Consider the following 22,310-nt stretch of genomic DNA (forward strand, 5'->3'; position numbering starts at 1 on the left):
AATGTGCCATTAACCCTCCTGTTGTCCTTGAGTCAAGGAAGGAAGGGAGGAAGAAGGAAGGAAGGCAGGGAGGAAGGAAGGAAGGAAAGGATGGAGGAAAGAAGGAATGGAAGGAGGAAGGAAGGAAAGGAGGGAGGAAGGAAGGAGGGAAGGAAGGGAGGAAAGGAAATAAAGAAGGGAGGAAGGAAAGAAAGGAAGGAAGGACGGAGGAAAGAAGGAAGGTAGGAGGGAGGGAGGGAAAAAGGAAAAGAGGAAGGAAGGAAAGAAGGACAGAGGAAAGAAGGAAGGGAGGAGGGAAGGAAAGAAGGACAGGAAAGAAGGAAGGGAGGAGGGAAGGAAATAAGGAGGGAGGGAGGAAGGAAGAAAGGGGGATGGAGGAAGGAAAGAAGGAAGGGAGGAAAGAGAGAGGAAGGAAAGAAAGAGAGAAAGAGGGAGGGAGGAAGGACAGACAGAAGGAAGGAAGGGAGGAAAGAAGGAACAGTCAAAACAGACGGGGTCAATTTGACCCGGGAGGACAACACAAAGGTTAAAAAACAGATCTCTGAATGATGTGATGCCTTTGTCATTCCAAAGTGTGAATGCAGAGTCAAGCTTGGAAGGCAAAAATGTGTGGTTATTGCATAATGGGCCAAAGAGAATAAGATCGTAATCTGTGTTTGCGAAACTGTGTCCATATTTTCAAAGTTGACAAAACCACTGGGTTATCCCCTTATTGTTAAAGATATTAGTAATACCTATCTCTAACCTTTTTTTTTACAGTTATTAAATTCATTTGAACAATAAAAAGAAGGTTTTTAGCATGTCCCTCAGGTTATTGTCAAATCCGTTATTTCCAGCTACTGTCTCTTTAAATGCAGTAAGCGAACCTTTTAAGATGCAAACTGCCACTAAAAAACAATAATAAAACCGATGTTAATCTGATGTGGTCAACGATAACACATCCAACCTGTTTCCTGTAATCTTGTCATGTTGAACTAGTCTTGTCCACATACAGTTTAATGACTGTCTTATGTCAAAACCACTGGGTTTTGACATAGTGTTGCTATCTTGGGTTGGTTGGCAGGGGTTGCTGCAGTGTAAATTTCTCCTTACCCGAGCAGCTGCTAACGTTTGCCAAAACTCTGATAGCATTCAGAAAATAGAACACATTGGATATGTTAGGCATGAACACAGTTTAAAATGTAACCCTTAAAAAGAATGCAGTTAATTAATGATGTTGTCTAAATTTGTAAAGGCATCTTTTTCTCTCCCTTTAAACTCTAAGGGAGCACTCACACTATGCAATCGTACCATGCCCAAGCACGTTTGCCCCCTAAAATCCGGATTATTTGGCTAGTATGAGTGCAAGTGTACCTTGCTTGAGTATGGTACACTTCCCTGGCACGGTACACTTGGTCACGCATGCGCACTAGGGATTAATATTTTTCCAGAAAATAAGACATTTTAAATCCCAGCAAAATAAGCCAATTTTTCAGGGAATCCCGGGAAATCAGTGATTTTTAAAAGGCAACACTAGCTGAGCCCTGGTCATTTCAAGCAACACTAAATGCAACGAGGAGACATTATGCATATGGGTTCCCAATCCAACCATTTTTTGTGTATTATTTTATCATTAGTAAGGCAAAAGAACTCGATTTATGTCCATGTGTCTGTCTTATGTCTGTGACTGTGACCCTCATAAAAGTAATATTTTATAAATCTGCATTATATAAATTAACAAAAGTCGTTAAAGCTACCCTTACCTTTGTTACATTTTTACAAATGTTTTTGTTTAGGTTAAAATGCCATTAATAAGGTAATGGTAATGGTTAGAGAGACCCACCAGGCATAGAAACGAATCATTATTCCATTCTCATAATACTCTGTGAAAACTCTGACCAATCATATCATTCGGTCTGAATGATATGATTGGCCAAGCGACCTGCCTGTTTTCCCCTTCCATAGGAGCGAGGAGGGGTTGTTGCTGTTTAAGTTTTTTCAAAGTGCTGTGTGAAATGCAAGAAAGGTAAGAGTAGCTTTAAAGTAAGTCATTTGGCGACTTCTAAATCATTAAACTAAGTCTGACTTTTACTGGCGTAAAGAGTTGAATCAGGACGTCTGCTTTTAGTCTTTTTTATACAAGTATCTGTAGTACTGCATACTGCACAGGCATGATTCAGAAGAACAAGCTTGCACTTTTTAATCATAGTGTGTTGTGTTAATTGATCGGCTGTGTTGTGTTTTACCGGCATAGCACGCAAACACACACCTGTGCATGTTTTATGAGTAAACTGTCTATATGTTTTTGCGCAACGTATGTGTCAGAGGCAACCGTGTTTGAGTACACTTGGGTTTGAGGGCTCACTCACACTAGAGCCCGTTGTTCCGTACCGTGCTGAAGCACGGATGTCCCCCCTCCCCTGTCCCCCGCTGGCCCGCACTCACATTACCTCAAACCCAAGTGTACTCAATAACTATATCTGTTGTTGAAGGTTGAACCACAGGGAGACTTTCAGAGTCGCAGAAAAACATTTTTCGGACAGCTGGTCGCACCGGTGCGACCACAGATTTTTTTTTAGTCACACCATTGAGAAATTAGGTCGCACTTTAGAGCCCTGCCAGTTGCTAAGTTATGATTGGACTATTGCTGTTCAGGAGACGGGTCAAATTGGTCGATTCATTGTTGGTTTTGATCTATTCATTGGATGTGTTAACATTAAGAAAAATAAAGAATATTGGCAGTCTTATCTTTTAATAAAAGAAGAAAATGCTGTATGTGTGGACACTTTGGTGTGAGTACTTTGTTATTTTGGTTTGGTACTTGCGGTTTCACTGCATGGAAAGAAAAGCTTTCACATGCAGCAGCTTTAACCGCTACAGTTCTGTTTCGTTCCACTTTTGATGCAAGGAAACACAAAAACAAAGATGCAAAATACAGCAGCTGTGAAGGGGAAGATAGAAACGAGGACGGATGGTGTGAGAAATCAGTCAGTTTAAGCATGAATATAGCCTATACGTTTTTATGTGTGAGTGTTAAGTAGCTAGAATGTAATCGGATGTAACTAAGAGTGAGGAAAGAAGAGTCGTCATAGTAACAGTGCAACATAAAACAAACCTTCTTACAACATACGATTTATGTCAAACTCAATGTGCTGATTACAGATTGTGCCTATGTTGCACGCTGTGGTTGAAAGGAAGGAACTGGTCAACAACTCTTCTCTGTTGCTAGTGAGTGGAATGATTGCACAACACACTGAAGCTGTTTCAGACTGGGTCAGTAACTCCATCTCAGAAGCGGTGTGTGTATTCTTCACCTTTCTTAACTCATACGCTGTGAGGAAAAAGTCTGCTGATATGACTTCTTCTTTCCTCCCTTCAGTCTGTCATTGTCTCTCTGTCCTACTTTTCTTATGTATCATCTTGACTCTCTCGGTCATCGTTTTTCATTATATTACTGCAGACAGAGAGCCAGACAAATGGAGACAAACGAGCAGACTCATGGAGACAGCAGACAAATCACCCGCACATGTAGACAGGAAGAGGATGAGAGGATTCAAGTTCATATCCCTTAAGCATCTTTAGAAAACAAGAGGCTAAATAATAGCTGGCACATCTTGCTGATGAAGTGTTAGTGTGTGTGTGTGTGTGTGTGTGTGTGTGTGTGTGTGTGTGTGTGTGTGTGTGTGTGTGTGTGTGTGTTGTGTGTGTGTGTGTGTGTGAACTTTATGCTGACAGGCTTCAGTGAAGGAGAAAGATCCTGTCAATGTGTGTTTGTGTGTGGCTTATGAGAGAGCCTGTGAACATCAATCCAACATTTATTTAATGGACATGTGCCCAATGTAGCCATAAGTCATCCAAAAAGAGACACTGCATGAGAAAAATCAGAAGGAGCATGTTTTTAAACAAGACTAACAAATATCACAGTTACAAGAAAAGCCCAACAACGTGTCAGTTTACTTTGTTAGTGTACAGTTTCACTTAAATCAAAATAGCTGAACTGAAACACTAAACTGAACTCCTTTGCAGTATGCGAATAAGTAGCCTAAATGTGTCCTTCTGTAGGCAACTACCTACAACACTACAGACATGTAACGTGCAGATTCATCTTTCAGAAACATGACATAATAAGGTGTTCATACCTTAAGCGGCTAAGCTACAAAACAGCCAAAAGAGGCCAGCTACATTGTTGCCGAGTGGCTGTTGAAGTGTTGCTCAATTGTTTGTTGATGCGGTTATGTCGTCACGGGTCTACCGCACTCTGCTCCTCTGAAATAATCTGCCACTGCACATTCACGAGGCAAACTGTGTTAATTCTTTCGAAACCAGACCGAAACATCATCTTTTTTCTGTTTATCATGACCTAATTTTCAACTGGGATTTGGAACCCAAATCACTGACTTTTTTCCTCCTCGACCAGTAGTCCTGCTATCCTGTTACAATTATAACAGGTTTGTTACATGTGAATCTCCGACATGTCAAGATCTGTAAATATTTGCTGAATAAAGCAGCCTGTTTTTAGCTCGGAGACAGCATGATTCTTGTTTATCTGATTGTAAAGGGTTTATCAGATGGAGTACAGTCACACTATAAAACTTAATTTGGAAGATTTGATCAGATTAACACCATTATGAGTGTGTGTCCTGCCTGAACTGAAGTCAGTCAAAAGGCAACAGTAATAATCATGATCCACAGCTGCCAAACTAAACATATTCTAATGGTTTACTTGGAAAGTGTGTGTGTGTACATGTAGTCTGTCATAGGCTACTTCTGGGGACAACTATCAGATTTGGTGGTAGGTGGTCTTAGTTTACTTGGAAAGTGTGTGTGTGTGTACATGTAGTCTGTCATAGGCTACTTCTGGGGACAACTATCAGATTTGGTGGTAGGTGGTCTCAGTCAGACCCTCTATGGGGTCAGCAGAGGCTAACGTTAGCTGCTCCTCCCCTGTGTCTCAGCGGTGCAAAGCTGAGACCTAAGTGCAGCAGAGTCAGGGACGATGGAAAATTATCATTTATTATCATTACACTTCATTCAGTAATTCAACAATATAATCCACACAAAAGAAGATAACGTCTCATCCTATATCTGGTTTGAAAATATGTTGATACCAGTCAAAAGTTTTAGAACACCCCAATTTTTCCAGTTTTTTATTGAAAACATGTTTTCAAGCTTACCATCTTGGTCTTTTTTCCTAAGGTAGTTCTGGCATAGCTTGGACTTTGACTTTGGACCACAGAATGCTGTGGTAGCCGACCCTGGATCCAGAAAAACAGCCCCAGACCATCATGCTTCCTCCTCCATATTTGACAGTTAATGTCACACATTGAGGAACCACCCTTTCGCTTACTAACAAAACTCCTGCGTGATGAACAGAATATTTTACATTTTGATTCATCAGTCCATAACACCTTCTTCCAGTCTTCAGTAGTCCATTGTTGGTGTTTCATGGCCCAGGCAAACCTCTTCTTCTTATTCTGACTTCTTAGCAATGGCTTTCTTGCTGCAACTCGACCTGTCAAACCTGCAACTGGAAGTCTTCTCTTCACAGTTGAAACTGAGACTTGCTTACTACGACCACTATTAAGCTGTGCTTGAAGCTATTGTCCTGTGAGCCGCCTATCATGCAAGCTGTTGACTCTCAGAAACTTGTCTTCTGACTCTGTTGTGGCTTTGGGTCTGCCAGACCTCTTCCTTTCACCGTTTCCCCCAGTTTCTGAGTGCTTGTTGAAGGAAACTGTACTCACTGACACCTTGACTTTCTTCGCAATTTCTCTGTAGGAAAGACCTACATTTTTAAGTGTTTTTGTATAATTTTCAGTTTTGGGTAACCTTACCTTTTTTTTAACCTCTGGCAGTTCACCACTTACCTGTGTACCATTTCAAGCTATTCATTGGACTTGAACTGCTTGAATTTCAATAAAAAACTGGAAAAATTGGGGTGTTCTAAAACTTTTGACCTGTAGTGTATCTTAAAAACTCAATATACCGCTCAGCCTTAAAACAACGTAATGTTTTGGAGAGTGTACAGACGTGTTTAGCTCACTGCGAAACTGTGGCGGCATAAATTAAACTATCTAACGAAGAAGACCAGTCCTCTATATATTAGGGCTCATTCTAAGGTAACAAAATGTATTTGCAGGAGACTATACAGTAATGAACTGTACTTATATGGCGCTTTTCTAGTCTTTTGACCACTCAAAACACTTATACACTAAATGTCTCATTCACCCACTCACGCATTCATACACTGATGGCAGGGGCTACCACCCAGGGTGCCAACCTGCTCACACCGTTGGCGCAGCAACAGGAGCAATTTGGGGTTAAGTATCTTGCCCAAGGAGACATCGACATGTGGATTGGAGGAGCCGGGAATCGAACTGCAAATCTTCCGATTAGTGGACGGCCACTCTACCTCCTGAGCCATAGCCGCCCCACTAATTAACACATATATATGAATATTATATTGCATTTCTGCCTAATTCGTTTTACTAAAAGCCACTAAATTCTACATACTGCACCTTTAAGGTGGTTTAAGGTTAAGGTTAGGTAAGTAGTGGTCAGACTTAGGGTTTGGATAAATTCCCAAGAATAGAATGTCAATTAGTGTATTGCCCTCTGAAGTGATAGAAACATGGCAGTGTGTGCACGGCTGTGTTTGTTTATGCACCACAAAGCATTTGTTTGTAGTTTTACTTTGTGACCAAATTCACAAGTGAAAGACTAACACAACACCAGAGGATTCCATAAAAACCTCATGAGCAAATATTTTCCAGAGCAAAATAAAATGTTATAATTTTATCCAACATTGTTGATTAATCAAACAGGTCAGTCTGTTACTTGCACTCTGGAGCTTATGCAAGTTAAATTAATACATTTTGAGATTTCTGAAAGATGCATGCTTTATAATCAAAGAGCAAACAGTATTTTAAATGCTTTTCAAAATCAGGGACTTAACTGGCCGTGGAGCATGAGAGAGTCAGAAAGGTCCCAAAGGGCTCATCAATAATGAAATATTGATTAACTGTTGTCAACTACAGACTCTCTCAGTAAAATATATTTCTTGCAATCCCCCAGTTACTGAGAAATAGAGGCATACTTTATTCATGTCTCGTGCTCTAGTCTACAAGAAATAAATAATGGCATGGCATGCTAAATGTAAAAGTTGATTCTCTGTTGCATCATAGTAGTAGTGTTGAATTTCTGTATAGTGTTATAAATGTTGTGGATACAACAGATGACCAAATGTTAATACATAGAGCAGCTGGCATACACACACACACACACACACACACACACACACACACACACACAATCTTTCCATCATTTTTTTCCCTTTAAATTCAACTCTTGGGTCTGACCCCTCTAAAATTAGAGTGGGGGCTCCAAACATAACCAAAAATAGTAGGATACCTAAGTTATGGGTAGCAGGTTCTGCACATTATTGCTTATCATGAAAATATGTAGAATATTTTTTCAACTTTAATTACTGTAAATGGTGTGTTGTAAGCAAATAATAATATGTCATCATTATTAATGATAGGTCACTGCAAAACCATTAGTTCAATCATTTATATCCCAATAATGGTAATGACAAAAATTGCAAAGAAAATAACTGACTGAACAGACTGTTCTAATTTTACAGTAGGTCTCCTGTTGTTTTATGAACACAGATTATAGCACATATTGTTTAAAGCACTTTTTAATCATTTTAAAATATACATGTATATTTCAAATGTCTAAATTCATTCAGTCATTTGTTGTTGGCGGTGGTGGGGTTGGGGGAGTTCCAAACTTTCTGTTTCTGTGGCTTCTAGTCGGTCTGCCTGCCTCACAGCAGTTTTCTGCTTTTATACCGCACATTTTTAACCAGAGGTGATGCTCTATTTTTTTTTCTCTTGACTCGTGACGGCACAAACACCATTAACATACTCTCTGGAGGCGTGTTAGACATACACATTGTTACACATACACAGTTGTGGTTTAGATTCTCAGAGATCACTTACAAACATGTAGAGTACAAGTTTATGTAAGACAGGAAGTGGAGGAGGGTAATGAAAGCATGCGTGTGCTAGGTATAATTCAGATGTGTTTTGAGTTTCAAATAAAGAGGCTAAGGCCATGATCACAAGATGTCCACCTGTATTTATGGTGCCCAGCAACAACTAGCAGCAGCGTCTTTACAGTCAGATGGAGCTGGCTGCATTTTAATGTCAACCCCGGCTTGGTGCTACTAATATCAGGGGTGTTATTACGCCTTATCCGCACATACAGCCACCCTATTATTAAATCTGTTAAATAAGCACAAGCAGAAAAGAAAGCACTTTAACGAGAGTCAGAATTAATTTCCAAAACATATCAAACTAAGACAAACATATCTCTCTGTAATTGTACAATATCTGCTGAAGTCACTCGATCATGTGTCTGTGGCAAAGGAAGCAACCTTCAGTCTGAATCTCAGAAGACTTCCCATTTTAAGGTCTTCTGAAATTCTGAAAGATTTAAATGTCACAATCTACTGTTCATGAAGCAACAAAATCAAGGTTTGTCTCAGGAAAGTCAAAGTGAACTGAATGAGTGACTTTTGTTCCTCAGTTTGTTGGGGACTTCCTGGGACCATGTCATGGTGCTGGGCTCCACAAACACTCCTCTGTGCCATTTGTTTTACTGTTAAAGCCAGTAAAACACGACTGAAGCGGGAGCCAGTATATCTTCTCAGTGCTGCGTCTAGATGTTTTGTAAATGACTGTAAATGTGTGACATTTACTGTGAAACAGCCGAGCACCGAAAAAGCAGAAGCATTGCATACTCAAATATATCTCGTATCAAACCAAGGTTGTCAACATTAGTTTAAATCAGAACTTGTTAAACCAAGTTTGAAAGTAATTAATTCAACAAATTAAAAATGTGATCATTAAAATAAAGTATTACGGTCAAAATATTGATGACACAATCATTTATACTGTGGCACCCTCTTTGAACCAAGCTACAGTATAGAGCTCTTACAGAATGCTCTTAAAACACTGTAGTTTTCACTGTTGAAATTAAATGTAGTTTTATTTATTTGTTTAAAGACCAAATATATGACCTTCTTGCTCTAAAGGAGCTGATCCCACTATCTTGGCATTAGAAGATATACGTATGGAAAGAGTTACTTTTTACTTGGCATATGGCTTGATCAAAAGTGGGTTTTTTTAATCAATTGAAAAAGCTTAGGCCTGAACTGATTTTTTTTTGTAATTGCTATTGTTGTTGTTTTTTAATGATTTCCATTTGAAGCTAGAAAAAATTATTATTTTACTCTATTAAATAATGGTGGTGCACACTGCTATTAATTGTCAGGACAATGTTAGGTAAACTGTCTACTAATATCTACCTTTTATCCCAGCAAATATAACACTAGATTTACTCATCAGATTCTTTGAAATATCCCTGTGGTGTACACTAAGCATGATGAAACTGCTTTCTCCTTTTATGCACCATGGGCATGGAATGAGCTACAAAATGCCATTACCTTAGAAGCACTCCCTTCGTTGAATACCTTTAAAGGACTTTTACAAAGTGCCTTGAAAGAAACATGTTGTATTATATAACCTTATCTTGAGGTGGACTGTGTCATGGATATCGATGGTATGGGCTGCATGCCTCTCTTCTTTTACTCTTCCCCTTGTGTACCTATTATATATTGTATGTGTTCTATCCTGAGGTTGTTCTTTATGTGAAACTGCTCATGAATGGGACACACAGGAAGCAAGAGCACTGCGATGTGTCATGGAACCTCTTACTTTTCATTTTGATGTCCATGTTATGAGATGAGAGATTTATATCAGATATCAGAGATTTATTGTGCACTTGGCTCGTTTGAGAAACTTGGCTCACTTGGAGAGATTTTTCTTCACTTGGAGCGGTGACAGCAAGGGTTTAACTGGCAGAATAATTGATATAATCAAACCTGTCCTGTGTGAGAAATGTATGTGGCTGACACAGAAGTAGACCCAACCAGACACATGTCAATCAGAAAGAAAGCTGCTTTCACCTCACATATTATTTTTCACAATTGACCACTTGCTGCTTAACCTCATTTTGTCTCAACTTAATATAGATTAAATGTATAATGAAATGATATGAAACACTCTATTATTGATGGCCATTATCAGAGTCAAACTGTATGTAGAGAGACAGGGCAGCTACAGCACTGCAGCAGTTACAAGGCAGCAACGCAGTCTGTGTGACCACTGCAAGCTTGCGAGCGGCAGCAGTACAGTGATGCAGACACACTGCTGACGTATTTGGAAGGCTTTGTGTCCTTAGTGTTATACTGCTGTCTTAGTGGACAGTAACTTCATCTGAGCTTTTTTGGCAGAAAGCAGCTGCCTGCCCCTGGAACTGTTGATAAGATCTGTGAGAGTGAACTAAAACAGACCAGCTGTGGACTGTAAAAAACTAAACTAATAATCGGGGGAATGTGTGTGCTTTTGTCACTATGGACTGAGAACATAACACAGTAATTTTTCCATTGATAATATAACATATTTATTTATGCAGCTTTAACAAGGAACAATTTTGTGTAACAGAAGTATATATTTTTTTCTTATCTCTTTAATTATCTTGTGACCCCTCCAATGCCTCTGAGGGGCCCAAACCCCACATTATGGAATATTGGCATAGTCATTGTATACATGATTGATGATGATGAATACATATATACCTATCTTTATTATTTATTCACATCTGAGAGAAGGCAGGAAAAAAATAACAATTTAATGGAATGTTATTTAGCCTATATTTCCTTCCCCAGTGACCCGTTTAGTCCAGGGCATAGCCCTTCCTGTCAGCAGTTAAACTCTATTTTCACAGAGGGATTACTGACTCACTCCTCTTTTTGTACATGACAACATTTCAGCTGATTTATATGAGATGATTTGTTATGGCTTCCTGTTGCACCAGTTATGAACAGAAACATTTTGACATTGACACAATGATAGATAAGATTTAATGCAGGGTGTGACATTATGCACTCTGGTATTCAGCTTTACAGTCAACACAATACAGGAACTCCATTCCCTATCGCCCTATCAGCCTGCCTTCCTATGTCCAGACAAAACTGTTGTTTCTACAAACGGTCAGCCTACCACAGTGTATCCAAGTTCACCAGGTGGAAACCATAGCAACAGAATTGACGGGCGCCCCCCTTCCACCTATCACTTCCTGTGTGAGGAAACTCTCACATGATTGGTTCCTTCCTTTATGATCTGGTTTTCCCCACATTATTACTGCATTTTATCTATCAACAGTATGACTTTTTAATTGTTTACTGATATATGTTGTGTTAAGAAAAAGGAATATTTTGATTTTGGGAAAGTTTCCCTCCTTGCGTGCCAATACATCCACAAGACTGATTACTTGTTTTTTGTATTTTCTTCTTCTCTTAAGGCTAACATAAGCAATGTGTGGTCCAGCATAAATGTAGCACTGCTATGTACTTCTACTGTAATATAAACTAATGTAAATTGTGTGTGTGTGTGTGTGTGTGTGTGTGTGTGTGTGTGTGTGTGTGTGTGTGTGTGTGTGTGTGTGTGTGTGTGTGTGTGTGTGTGTGTGTGTGTGTGTGTGCGAGAACATCCTTTTTCTGGGAAGTCTCTTGTGAGCCTTAGTGTTTATATCAGACTCCATTAGAGGGCATATGTCCATGTCTAGTTGATATGTAAACAAAGACATACACTGAGAGACTCGGACTTAAAGAATTAGTTTGTTTCCTGTCTGCCACTGATGCCTTTTTTTAACCTCAATGACTTTCATTCTAAATTAATAATGTAGAATATAGATACTCTGCTATGATTTGTTGCGCATTTATTTAGTTTCTCCATGTTGCCTCTCCCTCCCTCGGTCTGTCTGTGAAGTGAGGGGGTGGAGTGAGGTGACAGAGGGCAGATGTTTCCTCCCCAGCTTTGAAGATGCTTGTAAAGATGGAAGGAAGAAAAGTGGAAAGGGTAAAGCTTGTTTCTCTGTGGAGGTTTGGCGGTTTATGAGGGAGGCCACACTCACATACAGCAGATACAGGCTTTGCTCTGGCAGCAAGCACTGGAAATGGTAGCTCTCTTTCCAACTTGCTGCTGCTGCCACCAACCCTAAATGGCAAGCAAATACTTCACTTAGGCAGACCTGCTATAAATTTTGTGCAACAGCATGGCTGGTGTATTATTTTGCAAGACATCTGCCTGATCAAACTGAACTTTGGCTGTTCAAGAGGAGTTTACAGTCCATATTTACTCACTGAGCTGACCTCATCAGCCCAACCCTACTCTTTTTTTTTAAACTTACAGATGACTTGTAGTCATTTGGAAAACAATACTTTGACTGTGCACTGCATCTGTCTCTTCAGTTGTTAAGGGAATGAAGGCTAAGACTGATCGTCTTTGACTGGAGGGCAATGTTTGTGCCTTGAAGTGACACATTGCCACCATGTGGTTAAAGAAAGGTTGTGAAGTAATGTTTAGATTTGACATCAGCCATATATATTGTGTCAGATTCAAAGGCAGTTGCATGGCAAAATCAAAATGTAAACATTAAGGGACTGTATAGAAATTACTTAGGGGGGAAGGGGGCACTGACTGTCCCTGTAATTTTCTTTGGACCATCTCCTGGAAAAAGTGCAGTACTTCCCCACAATATCTAAAAAAATATATATAACAGTGTTACTGTTAGAAGTGTTATCCCAACGATAACGGTCACCCTCTCAACAGACAACAAAACAAGCCCCCTTTTGATTTAGATTAATTGTCATACCCAATTTCTGTTGAGATATTTGAATATTAATAATTGAGTTTTCTTTTTGCTGAGTTTAAACCACACTCAACCAAGAGATCAAATACAATGGAACTGCTCTGCCCTGCAAGCTAGCAGTTTTGCCCCGTCTGTCTACAGGGTTCTAACACAATTAGCCTTCCAAATAGCTTTAGGGCCAATGACATTGGTTGGACTCATTGAAGCACTAAGTAATCAAGGCACTTAACTGGAATCATTTTCATAGTAGCACACCTTAGAAGTGATATAAGAAATTCCAAAAATGGCATGCTGTTTGGAAGGATATATTCAGTCACTAATAACTAAACAGATCCAGGTGTATTTTGTGTTCCTTATCATTGGGGTTAGCAACTTTATATTAGCTTGTAATTGATGGTGATGGGAAAAATAAAACGCTGATAGACACAGGACTGCTGTCCTTATAGGCTAAAGTAAAGCTCATCTGTATGAACCATGGCCCACATGAAAGATATCTATTTATATGTAACTATTTATGTAAAGATTAAGATTATATCAACAGAAGGGAAGGCCGGAATAAAAAATAAATCTAGAGTAAGAAAAAAATAAAGGTTATTGTCTGCTCTTAAAGAAAAGTCAGACTACCTTTCCTGTGGCCAAAAGAAACCGTTTCTCCCCAAATAATTTTTATATAGTCCCTAATTTGGATAGTTTTCAGACAACCATTTTATTAAATGTTTTCAAGACATCATTTTTTATTGAAATTACTAAAACTATTAACTTTTTTTTTTAAATTTGGTCTTTATTGTATTGGTATTTAAGGTCATAACAAAGGCTTTTATGTGCGACCAGGATTTTGCCATCCTTTCACTGTTGAAAGTGAAACATTGTAGACTTAGCAGTTGACGTGAAGGGAGGAAGAACAGGGTGCTGAGGTATTCCAGCAGAAGAAACAACCCCCACACATACTGTAGGCCATCATTTCATTTTAGGATTCCAGAGAAAAGCTTTCCAAAGACATGACATGTCAATTTTCTATAAAAGTACAAAATTAACCCCATATGCACAATAACTTCCGAAGTTTCAAAGGCAGTGATTTCTTTCACATTTATACGTTGAAATATAGGAATCTATTAAGTATAATCCTCTATGTTGCTTTGTTGCTATCCATTTGACCATCTTGATGGCAACAATCCAGGCTTGCAGGAATTGTTAGCACTGCATCAATGAGAAACAGTGTGGCAGTGTTGGCTTAAGCTGTAAAAATGAGCAAAATGAGAGAAAAGTGAAGAAAAAGAAAAACATTTTTTTAAACATGAGGTTAAATAAAGAAATTTAAATTCAGAGAAAAAGGGGCAGCTTACCTTTTATGATGACTTTAGCCTGGGCCTCACTGGAGCCAATGTAGTTGGTGGCAACACATTTGTATGTTCCACTGTCAGCCAATTTCACGCGGGGGATGAGAAGTTTTCCATCCTTGGTAGCCTCTGATCCTGCAGGCAGGTTCACTCTGCCCACCCGACTCCACTGGAACTGAATAGGATGTGAGCCGTGGGCAAGGCACTGCAGGCTCAGGGCATCGCCAGGATGGAGCTTCACTTGGTCAGGCAGGCAGGTGGCATATGGAGGAGCTGCATGAAGGAGAAGAGACATATTGTCATCATGATTAAATAATGTGGATGCACAGTATTTGCGTTTATGACCTGCTTTGTCCACTCACAGTCCACTTCCATCTGTGTGTATGCCTCACTGAAGCCGTGTACATTGGTTGCATTACAGATGTATTGACCAGAGTCTTGGCGCCCCACACTGGTCAGTGTCAGAACACCGCCATCCACTGTGTGTTTCCATGGCAAGGGTGCTCGTAGCTTGGACCAGGAGATGACGGGAGGCGGGGAACCTGAAAGGAACAGAAAGAAAGAACATAAAGAGGACATGAAAGAGAGATATTTACACACACACACACGCACACACACATAGACACATACACACACAAGCATACAAACATCTTACCAGAGGCCTGACACTCCATGATGACTATCTGTCCCTCCACCACCGTCATTTCTGCAGAACTCACGGAAGCCACGGGTGCACCAGGACCACTTTCAACAGTAATTGCCACTTTGACCTCTGTCATCCCTTCATTGTTTTCAGCTTGGCAAACATACACGCCTGAGTCCTCTGGACGCACTGCGGGCCACTGAGAAAACACATGATGATGATGATGATGATGATGATGATGCTATTTCAAAACAAAAACACAAATCAAGTATTATTTGTGCATGTATTCATATCTTGCCTTTATGGTGTTGACATCACTTGTCTCCACGGTAACCAGCTGCAGGGTGGAGCCTTGGCGTTTCCATGTCAATGTGGGGCGTGGCCTGCCTGTGGCACGACACTCAATCGACACTGGGTCACCGACCCTGACCCGCAGGGGCCCCGCTGGTACCAGCCGCACTTTAGGAGCATCTGAGGGAGAGGACATGTGAATATGACCGACACATTAAAGCATAGGTTCACAATTTTTCAAATCTGTCCTTAAGCAACAGTCAGTTGCCCAAATGAACACTGACAGATTTTTCTTGCTGTAATCATTCCTCCATTTCATGCTGACCATTAGAATATAAGTGATTGGGAACTAAATCTACAGCCCAAAAATGTTTTTTTTATTTGAAGCTAATATTCAGCTGTCCAAATTAGTCAAATCAAGTCAGTATCTTTCAAAAACTTCAGTGCCAAATTCCCTCTTTTTGCTACAATCCTTCTGCTGCAGCTCAACAGCAAAAACACTCACTGTCATGACACACATGAAGAGGGAATTTCTTGCTAAACATACTGTAACTGTAGAAGATATCCACTCTATCTGACTAACTCAGACAACTGAAGCCTCATATTATCTCCAGATAAACTTCTGAATACATTTTATCCTCATTGTGATCTTCTAATGGTCCGTATAAAATGGAGGAATGATTACAATGAGCAAAGAATTGTGAACCTTAAGGACCATGCTACATTACACACACAAACACAGTGTAGTCAGTAGAGGGTAAAAGATAATGCAGACCTCAGGGGCCTATAGCTGGTGGTGAGGATTATAGAGGCCAACATAAGAAAAAAAATCTAGTACTACTATTTTGCTTTTAATAAAAGGCAGAGTCTATCTACTGGGTGGAGTAAAAGAAAGTTTCTATCTTAGCCACTGGTGAAACAACAAGTTGTGAATACAAGCTTACATTTGACATTCAGCACAGCCATGGCAGTGCTGCGGCCTGCAGAGCTGGTCGCCACACAGCGGTACTGTCCCTGGTTTGCAGGTCGGGCATTAACAATAGTCAGCACAGCGCCATTAGGACCAGTCTTAGCATTGTCTGGAGGGAAAAGCAGAATTCTGTGAAACTTTACAGTTGGTAATATTGTTTGAAAAATGCTTACGCTTATACAGGCTGAAACACCAGACCTGGTAATGCTTGATTATTGGCTCTCTTCCACTCTATCTTTGGCTGTGTACCCCTCCCCACTTGGCACCTGAAGCTTACAGACTCCCCTTGGCGCACAGTAGTAGTGTGAGGCTCCACTGTGACAACAGGAGCTTGGCCAACCACTGCAGAAGGAGAGATACAGAGTGTGTGTGTGTGTGGTATCACTAGTGATACCACACACACACACACACACATGCAAGAACACATGCATACACAATGCAACTCTGTGAACCTTTAGACAGGTCTGGGTGGAACACAAGCAAACACCACCCCGAAGCAAACAAGCTGAGCAAATACAGACTGAACACAAGTACTTTTGATGTCAAAGCAAAAATGCACAAAAATTACATATATTCCTCATGAAGAAATGTCAAACACAGTGTGACATAAAGGAATATTTAAACATTTTCACTGTGCTTAAACTTTATATAACTTCTTACAGGTTTTAAGGGTTGATTCACTTAAATCACAAAAATGGTGGTGGCCATGCAGATTGTTTCGGTACAATGGAGGCGAAGGGAATTTCGTTTGTAGTTCTCACAGTATTGAAAAATGATGTATCTGTATCTCATTCTTGATAATCCACAGAACATGCTGTTAACTGGGACTATTTTCTCAGAAGAAAGTAGTTTCAATGATAAGTTAGGTCTATGGATTAGTCAGAGTAATGGTTTCTAATTCAGAGGAAATATTTTCTAAAAAAGACAATGTATTGTTGAGCCTTTAAATATACAATGTCTTTATATATTTCTAATGACAGTCATGCAAATTACAGAAGAGCTGTCAATATGACAGTCACATCTGCGAAATCTGTTAAGTTACATTTGTCTGTAAAAATCAAATCATCTTCATTACCTGAACATAACAGGGAACAAAGGATCAGAGCTGCGTGCGAGAAATCCATGATGAAAAGAGAACAGTCCCACTCTCCCTCCTGTGTATGATCTCTCTCTCTCTCTCTCTATCTCCTGCCCGTCAGTTTCTTTCTCATATGATCACTTTCAACCTTTAACCCCTCATCTATCCCTTCCCCTACTCAAACACTGTTCACAGTGCCAGTCACATATGAAGCATCAACTGCTATATTGTATTTTTGTCCTGTTTATAAGCTAATAATAAAACATTTTGTGTGTGATTTACATTGAAGGACATCTGTATAAGAGTTTATTACACATGCTTTGCTTTTTAACTGACTGACCAATGAAGAATCACTCGTCACAGATACTATATGAACAGAATTTTTGGGACAAACAGTGAAAAGTAAAAAGCTGGACTTTGCAGTAATTTTTAACATTGTCAAACTACAGGGGAGCAGGGGGAGTGCACTGATTTCATTACCACAGTCTTCAGAGTATTATTCTGCTTTCCAAGAAAATGAGCATGCTATCTGTTTGTATTGAGGGAGCCTGCAGTGATAAAAGGATGATGAAACAGAATTCAGAGGACTCAAAACACTGTTGTTCTTGGTTTTGTAAATTTTTTGCCAAAAAATCTGATAGAATTTAGTCACTTGAAGGAAATAAAGAATATATAAACATAATATTAAAACAATATACAAAAAATATGTAGAGGACTCAATCAAGATGGTTAGGGTTAGCCAAAAGTGAAGAAGGCCGACATATGTATGCACACACAAGCATAAGGACATTTATGTGCATAGTAGATGTATATGAAGAAGAGCAAGATTAAAAAAGAACCAGCACAGATTTAAAACCCAAAGAAATAAAAACAGATTAAACACAGTTCAAATCCAGAGAATAAAAGTGAATCTTTAGATGCATGTTATAAGTATCAACAGTCAGACGCATTCTGTCTTTTTTTTCCATGAATAGGGCACTGCCAACATAATAAGGTGGGAGGATCTGAGGAGTCTGGTGGTGTTGTAAGGGGTGAGAAGTTCTGAGATATACAGTACTGTGCAAAAGTTTTTAGCCACCACCATCATACACACAGAAAATACACTATGAACACAAAATGTAACATTATTAGGGCCCGAGCACAGTGCGAAACAGTGCGAAGGCCCTATTGAATCTGTTGCGATTATTATTAATAATTATTATTATACATTAAGGTTCCATTCCATTTAGGTTTAAGAGAGCCAGGTTCCTGCTATTGCTCAAGTGTAAGGGGAGGTCACACTAAATACTTGCCACTTTAGCCTATAGAAGCTGTTTTCTTTCCTTTTTTTTCTCTGTTTTTTTAATACTGCATACACATTTCCTGTATTTTCTGGTTGTATTCTATTAAAGAGACTGAGAATATATTATATATGGTCATTATAGCATTGCTAAAACAACAAATCTAATTGTGGCCTCAGACTTTTGCACAGTACTGTATATTTTGCGGACTATAAGCAAAGTGATGAGGGATTTGAGGTGTGTCAGCTGAAAAAGATGATGTGGAAATGTGAGATTTTTAACTGAATTTGACAGTCCTCTCTGACAAGGGCTGAGACAATGAAGGGATTTATAGACAATTAGAAGGATTTTTAATCTTATCCTGTGCTGGCAATGGCAAGGGGTGATGTGGATGTGGTCTGATCTAGGCATAAAAGGTTATTCTTCATTGGGTTCTCTTTTCTTTTTAAACAAGGACAAAGGAAGATGTGAGCAAGGTGTTTCAATCCAGTTTGAATGAAGTTTTTCTCTGTTTTATTTAATATTATCTCAAGCCAGATTGTGTGTTGAATGGCTTCATTTGTTTCCGAGCACAACTTGGGTTCCCTTGGAAGTCAGCAGAGGGCACTATCTCACATACAACACACACATAATTTACGCAATACATCCTACAGATTCTCTCATTTAGTTAATTCCTTCTGTTTTTTCTTTCTATTCTCTACTTGCTGGCTTATACTAGTTTTTTGAGCAGCAGTTGGTTTTTATGATATTAGAGCTGATTCAGGTTGGTGTTAAGTGCTTTTACATTTGTGTGTATATATTAACTTACCAAACTTAATTATGTGTTTGTTTTTTGTTCTTTAAAAGTTCTTTCTTTTCAAATTAGTTAGCTCCTCTTTTCAGGTACCCCCTCACAATGCAGAAATACACCCAGGGGTACAAGTACTCCTGGTTGAGATTCACTACTTTATGGCGTCGGTAAGTTCACTTACTGCTTTGATTCATTCTCAGTGATCTCAACAGCATCATTTCCCACAGCAGCAGATGTTTTCTCTGAAATTGGACCAAAATAGATACTTTCATTAATCCCCAGAGGGGAAACTGAAAGCTAAAAAGATAGTGAATATTGGAATTGATTCGTGAAGTGGACCCATTAATTTAAATGAATGATAATGTTGTTCTGTGTTGGATGTGTAAATAGGCACATTTTAACACAGCACTAAGGTCAACACACCACATGTTAAATGGACTGAAAAAGAAAGAGTGGTATATCTGAATAGGCCTTATAGTCCTCAGAAGCAAAGACAGAGAGGAGAACATATGACAGACGCGCAATTATACATCCCAATTTTGTCTAGCGCAGAAAATATACCATCACGATGGTTACTATAACATCTATCAGCTCGTTTGTCCTTTTACCGCCAGTTCCACAGAACTATTGAAAAAAAACGTGAAAAGCAATCTCCCTTGCCATGGGTCAGTTTTTCATGGGCAGCTTAATTACTATAAATGGATTTACAATACAGAAGAATTAAAGTAGTAACAATGTTACTGCATGTATGTTTTACAGCATCTTACTGTACATATTACAGTAAAATACTGTTCAAATTATACAAATCAGTTACAGTGCTGTTCATGGAGAGAAGAAGAGAAGGGCTGGGGCAAAGGAAAGGCAACAAAAGACACCTAGAGGAGGGACGTGTACATAATGAAAAACAGTAGTTGTTATGGTGGTGATGCCACACACAAGCCTGCTAGCACACACACATACACACACACACACACACACACACACACACACACACACACACACACACACACACACACACACACACACACACAGCTGTTAATTAAGAGCAGCTTTTTATCGAATAAAAACCTTGTGAAAAATTAAAGTTAATAAAAGAGGGTAATTTAGCTGTTATGCAAATGAGGTAGCAATTATAAAGTACTTCCTGGGATCCTCTGACATTTATTTGACCATACCTCTAATTGTATCCATCTATCTGCCATCCAGTGACACCCAAAACCATATTACAATACATTCACCACATCATCATTATTAAATTGGAGTATGAGCACACTAAAACGTATTTAAAATTGGACAGATCTGTGCAAATTAACCAGATTATCAGTGTCTCCCATGGCTGCAGATCACAGACTGTAAAAAGGATTTCTTCCCTTTTTCACAGAATTATGGAGAAAGAGGGGGACTTACCAGATCCTATTTCACAGATAATACCATTTCTCTTTGTCCTTCATTTATATATTCATAGTTTCCAACATCTCAATCCCTCTCGTTCCCTTTCTCACCAACTCTTAATTTCAATTTCTCTCTTTCGGAACACTCCTCTGACAATTCGTCTTTGTTTTATCATAGAAGTTACACCTCTACGCTATTTTTGAACATTATAACCCTTATGAAGGTAATTTGTTGCAGGGTTGTTCTATTATACAGCATTAGTGTTCTGCCAGGTGCGCCTTATAAACTGGCAGTTGAAAATGTAAACTAAGCTGTAAAAGAAAGACCAGAGCAGGGAAAGAGAGGACAGTGACACAGCATGGCGAAAACAGCTGAGTTGGGGCCATGGATGACACACAAATACGTTTTTAACCATTGTGACAATAATGAAGCTCTATATGGTTCAGAGGAATAATATAAATTGTTAAATTTATGGCAGAAAGAGGTAGCAGTCCAGGTTCATACCAAAGTTAAGCAGTGCCTGAGCTTCTTAAAACCAGAGAACTTGGTCAGAGCAGAGTAACATATGTTAAATTCCTTCTTTGCCACCATTGTGTCTTTCCACCATGACCAGTTCTGGAAATTCAGGCTTCAGCTGAATGAGTGAATAGGTAGGACAACTAGTTGCCTTGGAAACCCTGCATCCCTCCTGCTGTCACCCTCAGGTTTCCCGTTTCCAAAATCAATGAATGATATGAAGTATTAACAGTGAATGTTGTGTAGCCGACACATCTCTGTGCTTTGTGTGGAGAGAGGTCTTCGCTTAAAGCTAGTATAAATATTTCCTATTTTGACTGGTATTTGACCCTTTATTGTGAATATAGAATGAGCTTTAGAAAAATCCTGTCAAAAACTGAAGGTGCAATAGTGCGACACACTTAGCGTAATAGCAAGAGAGGGACAGACACACATAGCCTAACAAGAAAAGCTAGCTGGACTCACACACAATCTATTTATGTGTCTTTGCATTCTCCAATCTCTCGGTCTCTTTCACAGATGTGTCACCATATAACTCACTATCAAATATATAAACAACAATAAATTATATATTCACAGTCATGAAATTCTCTTTGTTTTCATCAACTACTGTGATCAAAAATAATCTGAGCACACACGACTGAAAGAGCACAAATTGCTCATCCATATCAACAATAAACCTCTTTTCACTTGTTATTGTGCAGACATCACAGTTTAAAGCATTGTTTCTTTTACAGAAAAAGATTGTGTGTTACAAACCATTCTGTAGCCACAACAAAGACTACCTGTAAGTTACACATCCCGTGAACACGAGATCAATACACACACAGCAGCCAGGTCGAAATTGTCTGTGTCCCAGGGGCTATTTAAAGGGGATGCAGGGTGAAAATCGATGGCACAATACTTTAGGTGTGTTTGCGCGTGCATGTGTTGGACAATGTAATAATGGATAAACCTAAACCCACCTGACCTACACTTTGCATTATACTACAGTTTACACTGTTAAAATATCAGAAAAATATGCCTGAAATAGACATCAAAATCATGTTCATCATCATCTTGTTTTTGCTCATATTAGGTCATTGTTGTTCTCATCCGTGATGGTCATGATCTGCTGGAGGATTGTCACTAATGTCCTTCTCCGGCTGACTGAGGTTATGATGTTTCCTTATATTATCAGGATAATCTACATCCTCATATGAGAGTCCAGTATGACCCAGCATCAGGCAGGTTATAATGTAATTTGATCCCCAA

At 39.3% G+C, this 22,310-nt stretch overlaps 1 protein-coding gene across 1 annotated transcript; it reads right to left on the reverse strand.

Moving 5' to 3' along the window:
* Positions 1–10,492: 10,492 nt before the first annotated feature.
* On the reverse strand, positions 10,493–17,228 carry LOC133988044 (basement membrane-specific heparan sulfate proteoglycan core protein-like). Its single transcript, XM_062427574.1, has 8 exons — positions 17,076–17,228; positions 16,199–16,342; positions 15,975–16,109; positions 15,038–15,210; positions 14,752–14,938; positions 14,459–14,638; positions 14,103–14,369; positions 10,493–13,995 (listed from the first exon to the last, which is right to left on the reverse strand). Exons 1-8 carry the CDS (start codon positions 17,122–17,124, stop codon positions 13,991–13,993), a joined length of 1,140 nt encoding a protein of 379 aa, XP_062283558.1. The 5' UTR covers positions 17,125–17,228; the 3' UTR covers positions 10,493–13,990.
* Between the last annotated feature and the right edge of the window lie 5,082 nt (positions 17,229–22,310).

Source organism: Scomber scombrus, chromosome 2, assembly GCF_963691925.1.
Source record: "Scomber scombrus chromosome 2, fScoSco1.1, whole genome shotgun sequence".
Taxonomy (NCBI): Eukaryota; Metazoa; Chordata; class Actinopteri; order Scombriformes; family Scombridae; genus Scomber; species Scomber scombrus.

Excerpts from the sequence above, each read along its gene's own strand:
- LOC133988044 (XM_062427574.1), bottom strand. The coding sequence starts at position 17,124 with ATGGATTTCTCGCACGCAGCTCTGATCCTTTGTTCCCTGTTATGTTCA. Across the intron at positions 15,211-15,974 it reads GGCTGTGCTGAATGTCAAAT|ATGCTCCTAAAGTGCGGCTG; the intron begins GTAAGCTTGTAT and ends CCTCTCCCTCAG. Across the intron at positions 14,939-15,037 it reads GTGATGTCAACACCATAAAG|TGGCCCGCAGTGCGTCCAGA; the intron begins GCAAGATATGAA and ends GTGTTTTCTCAG.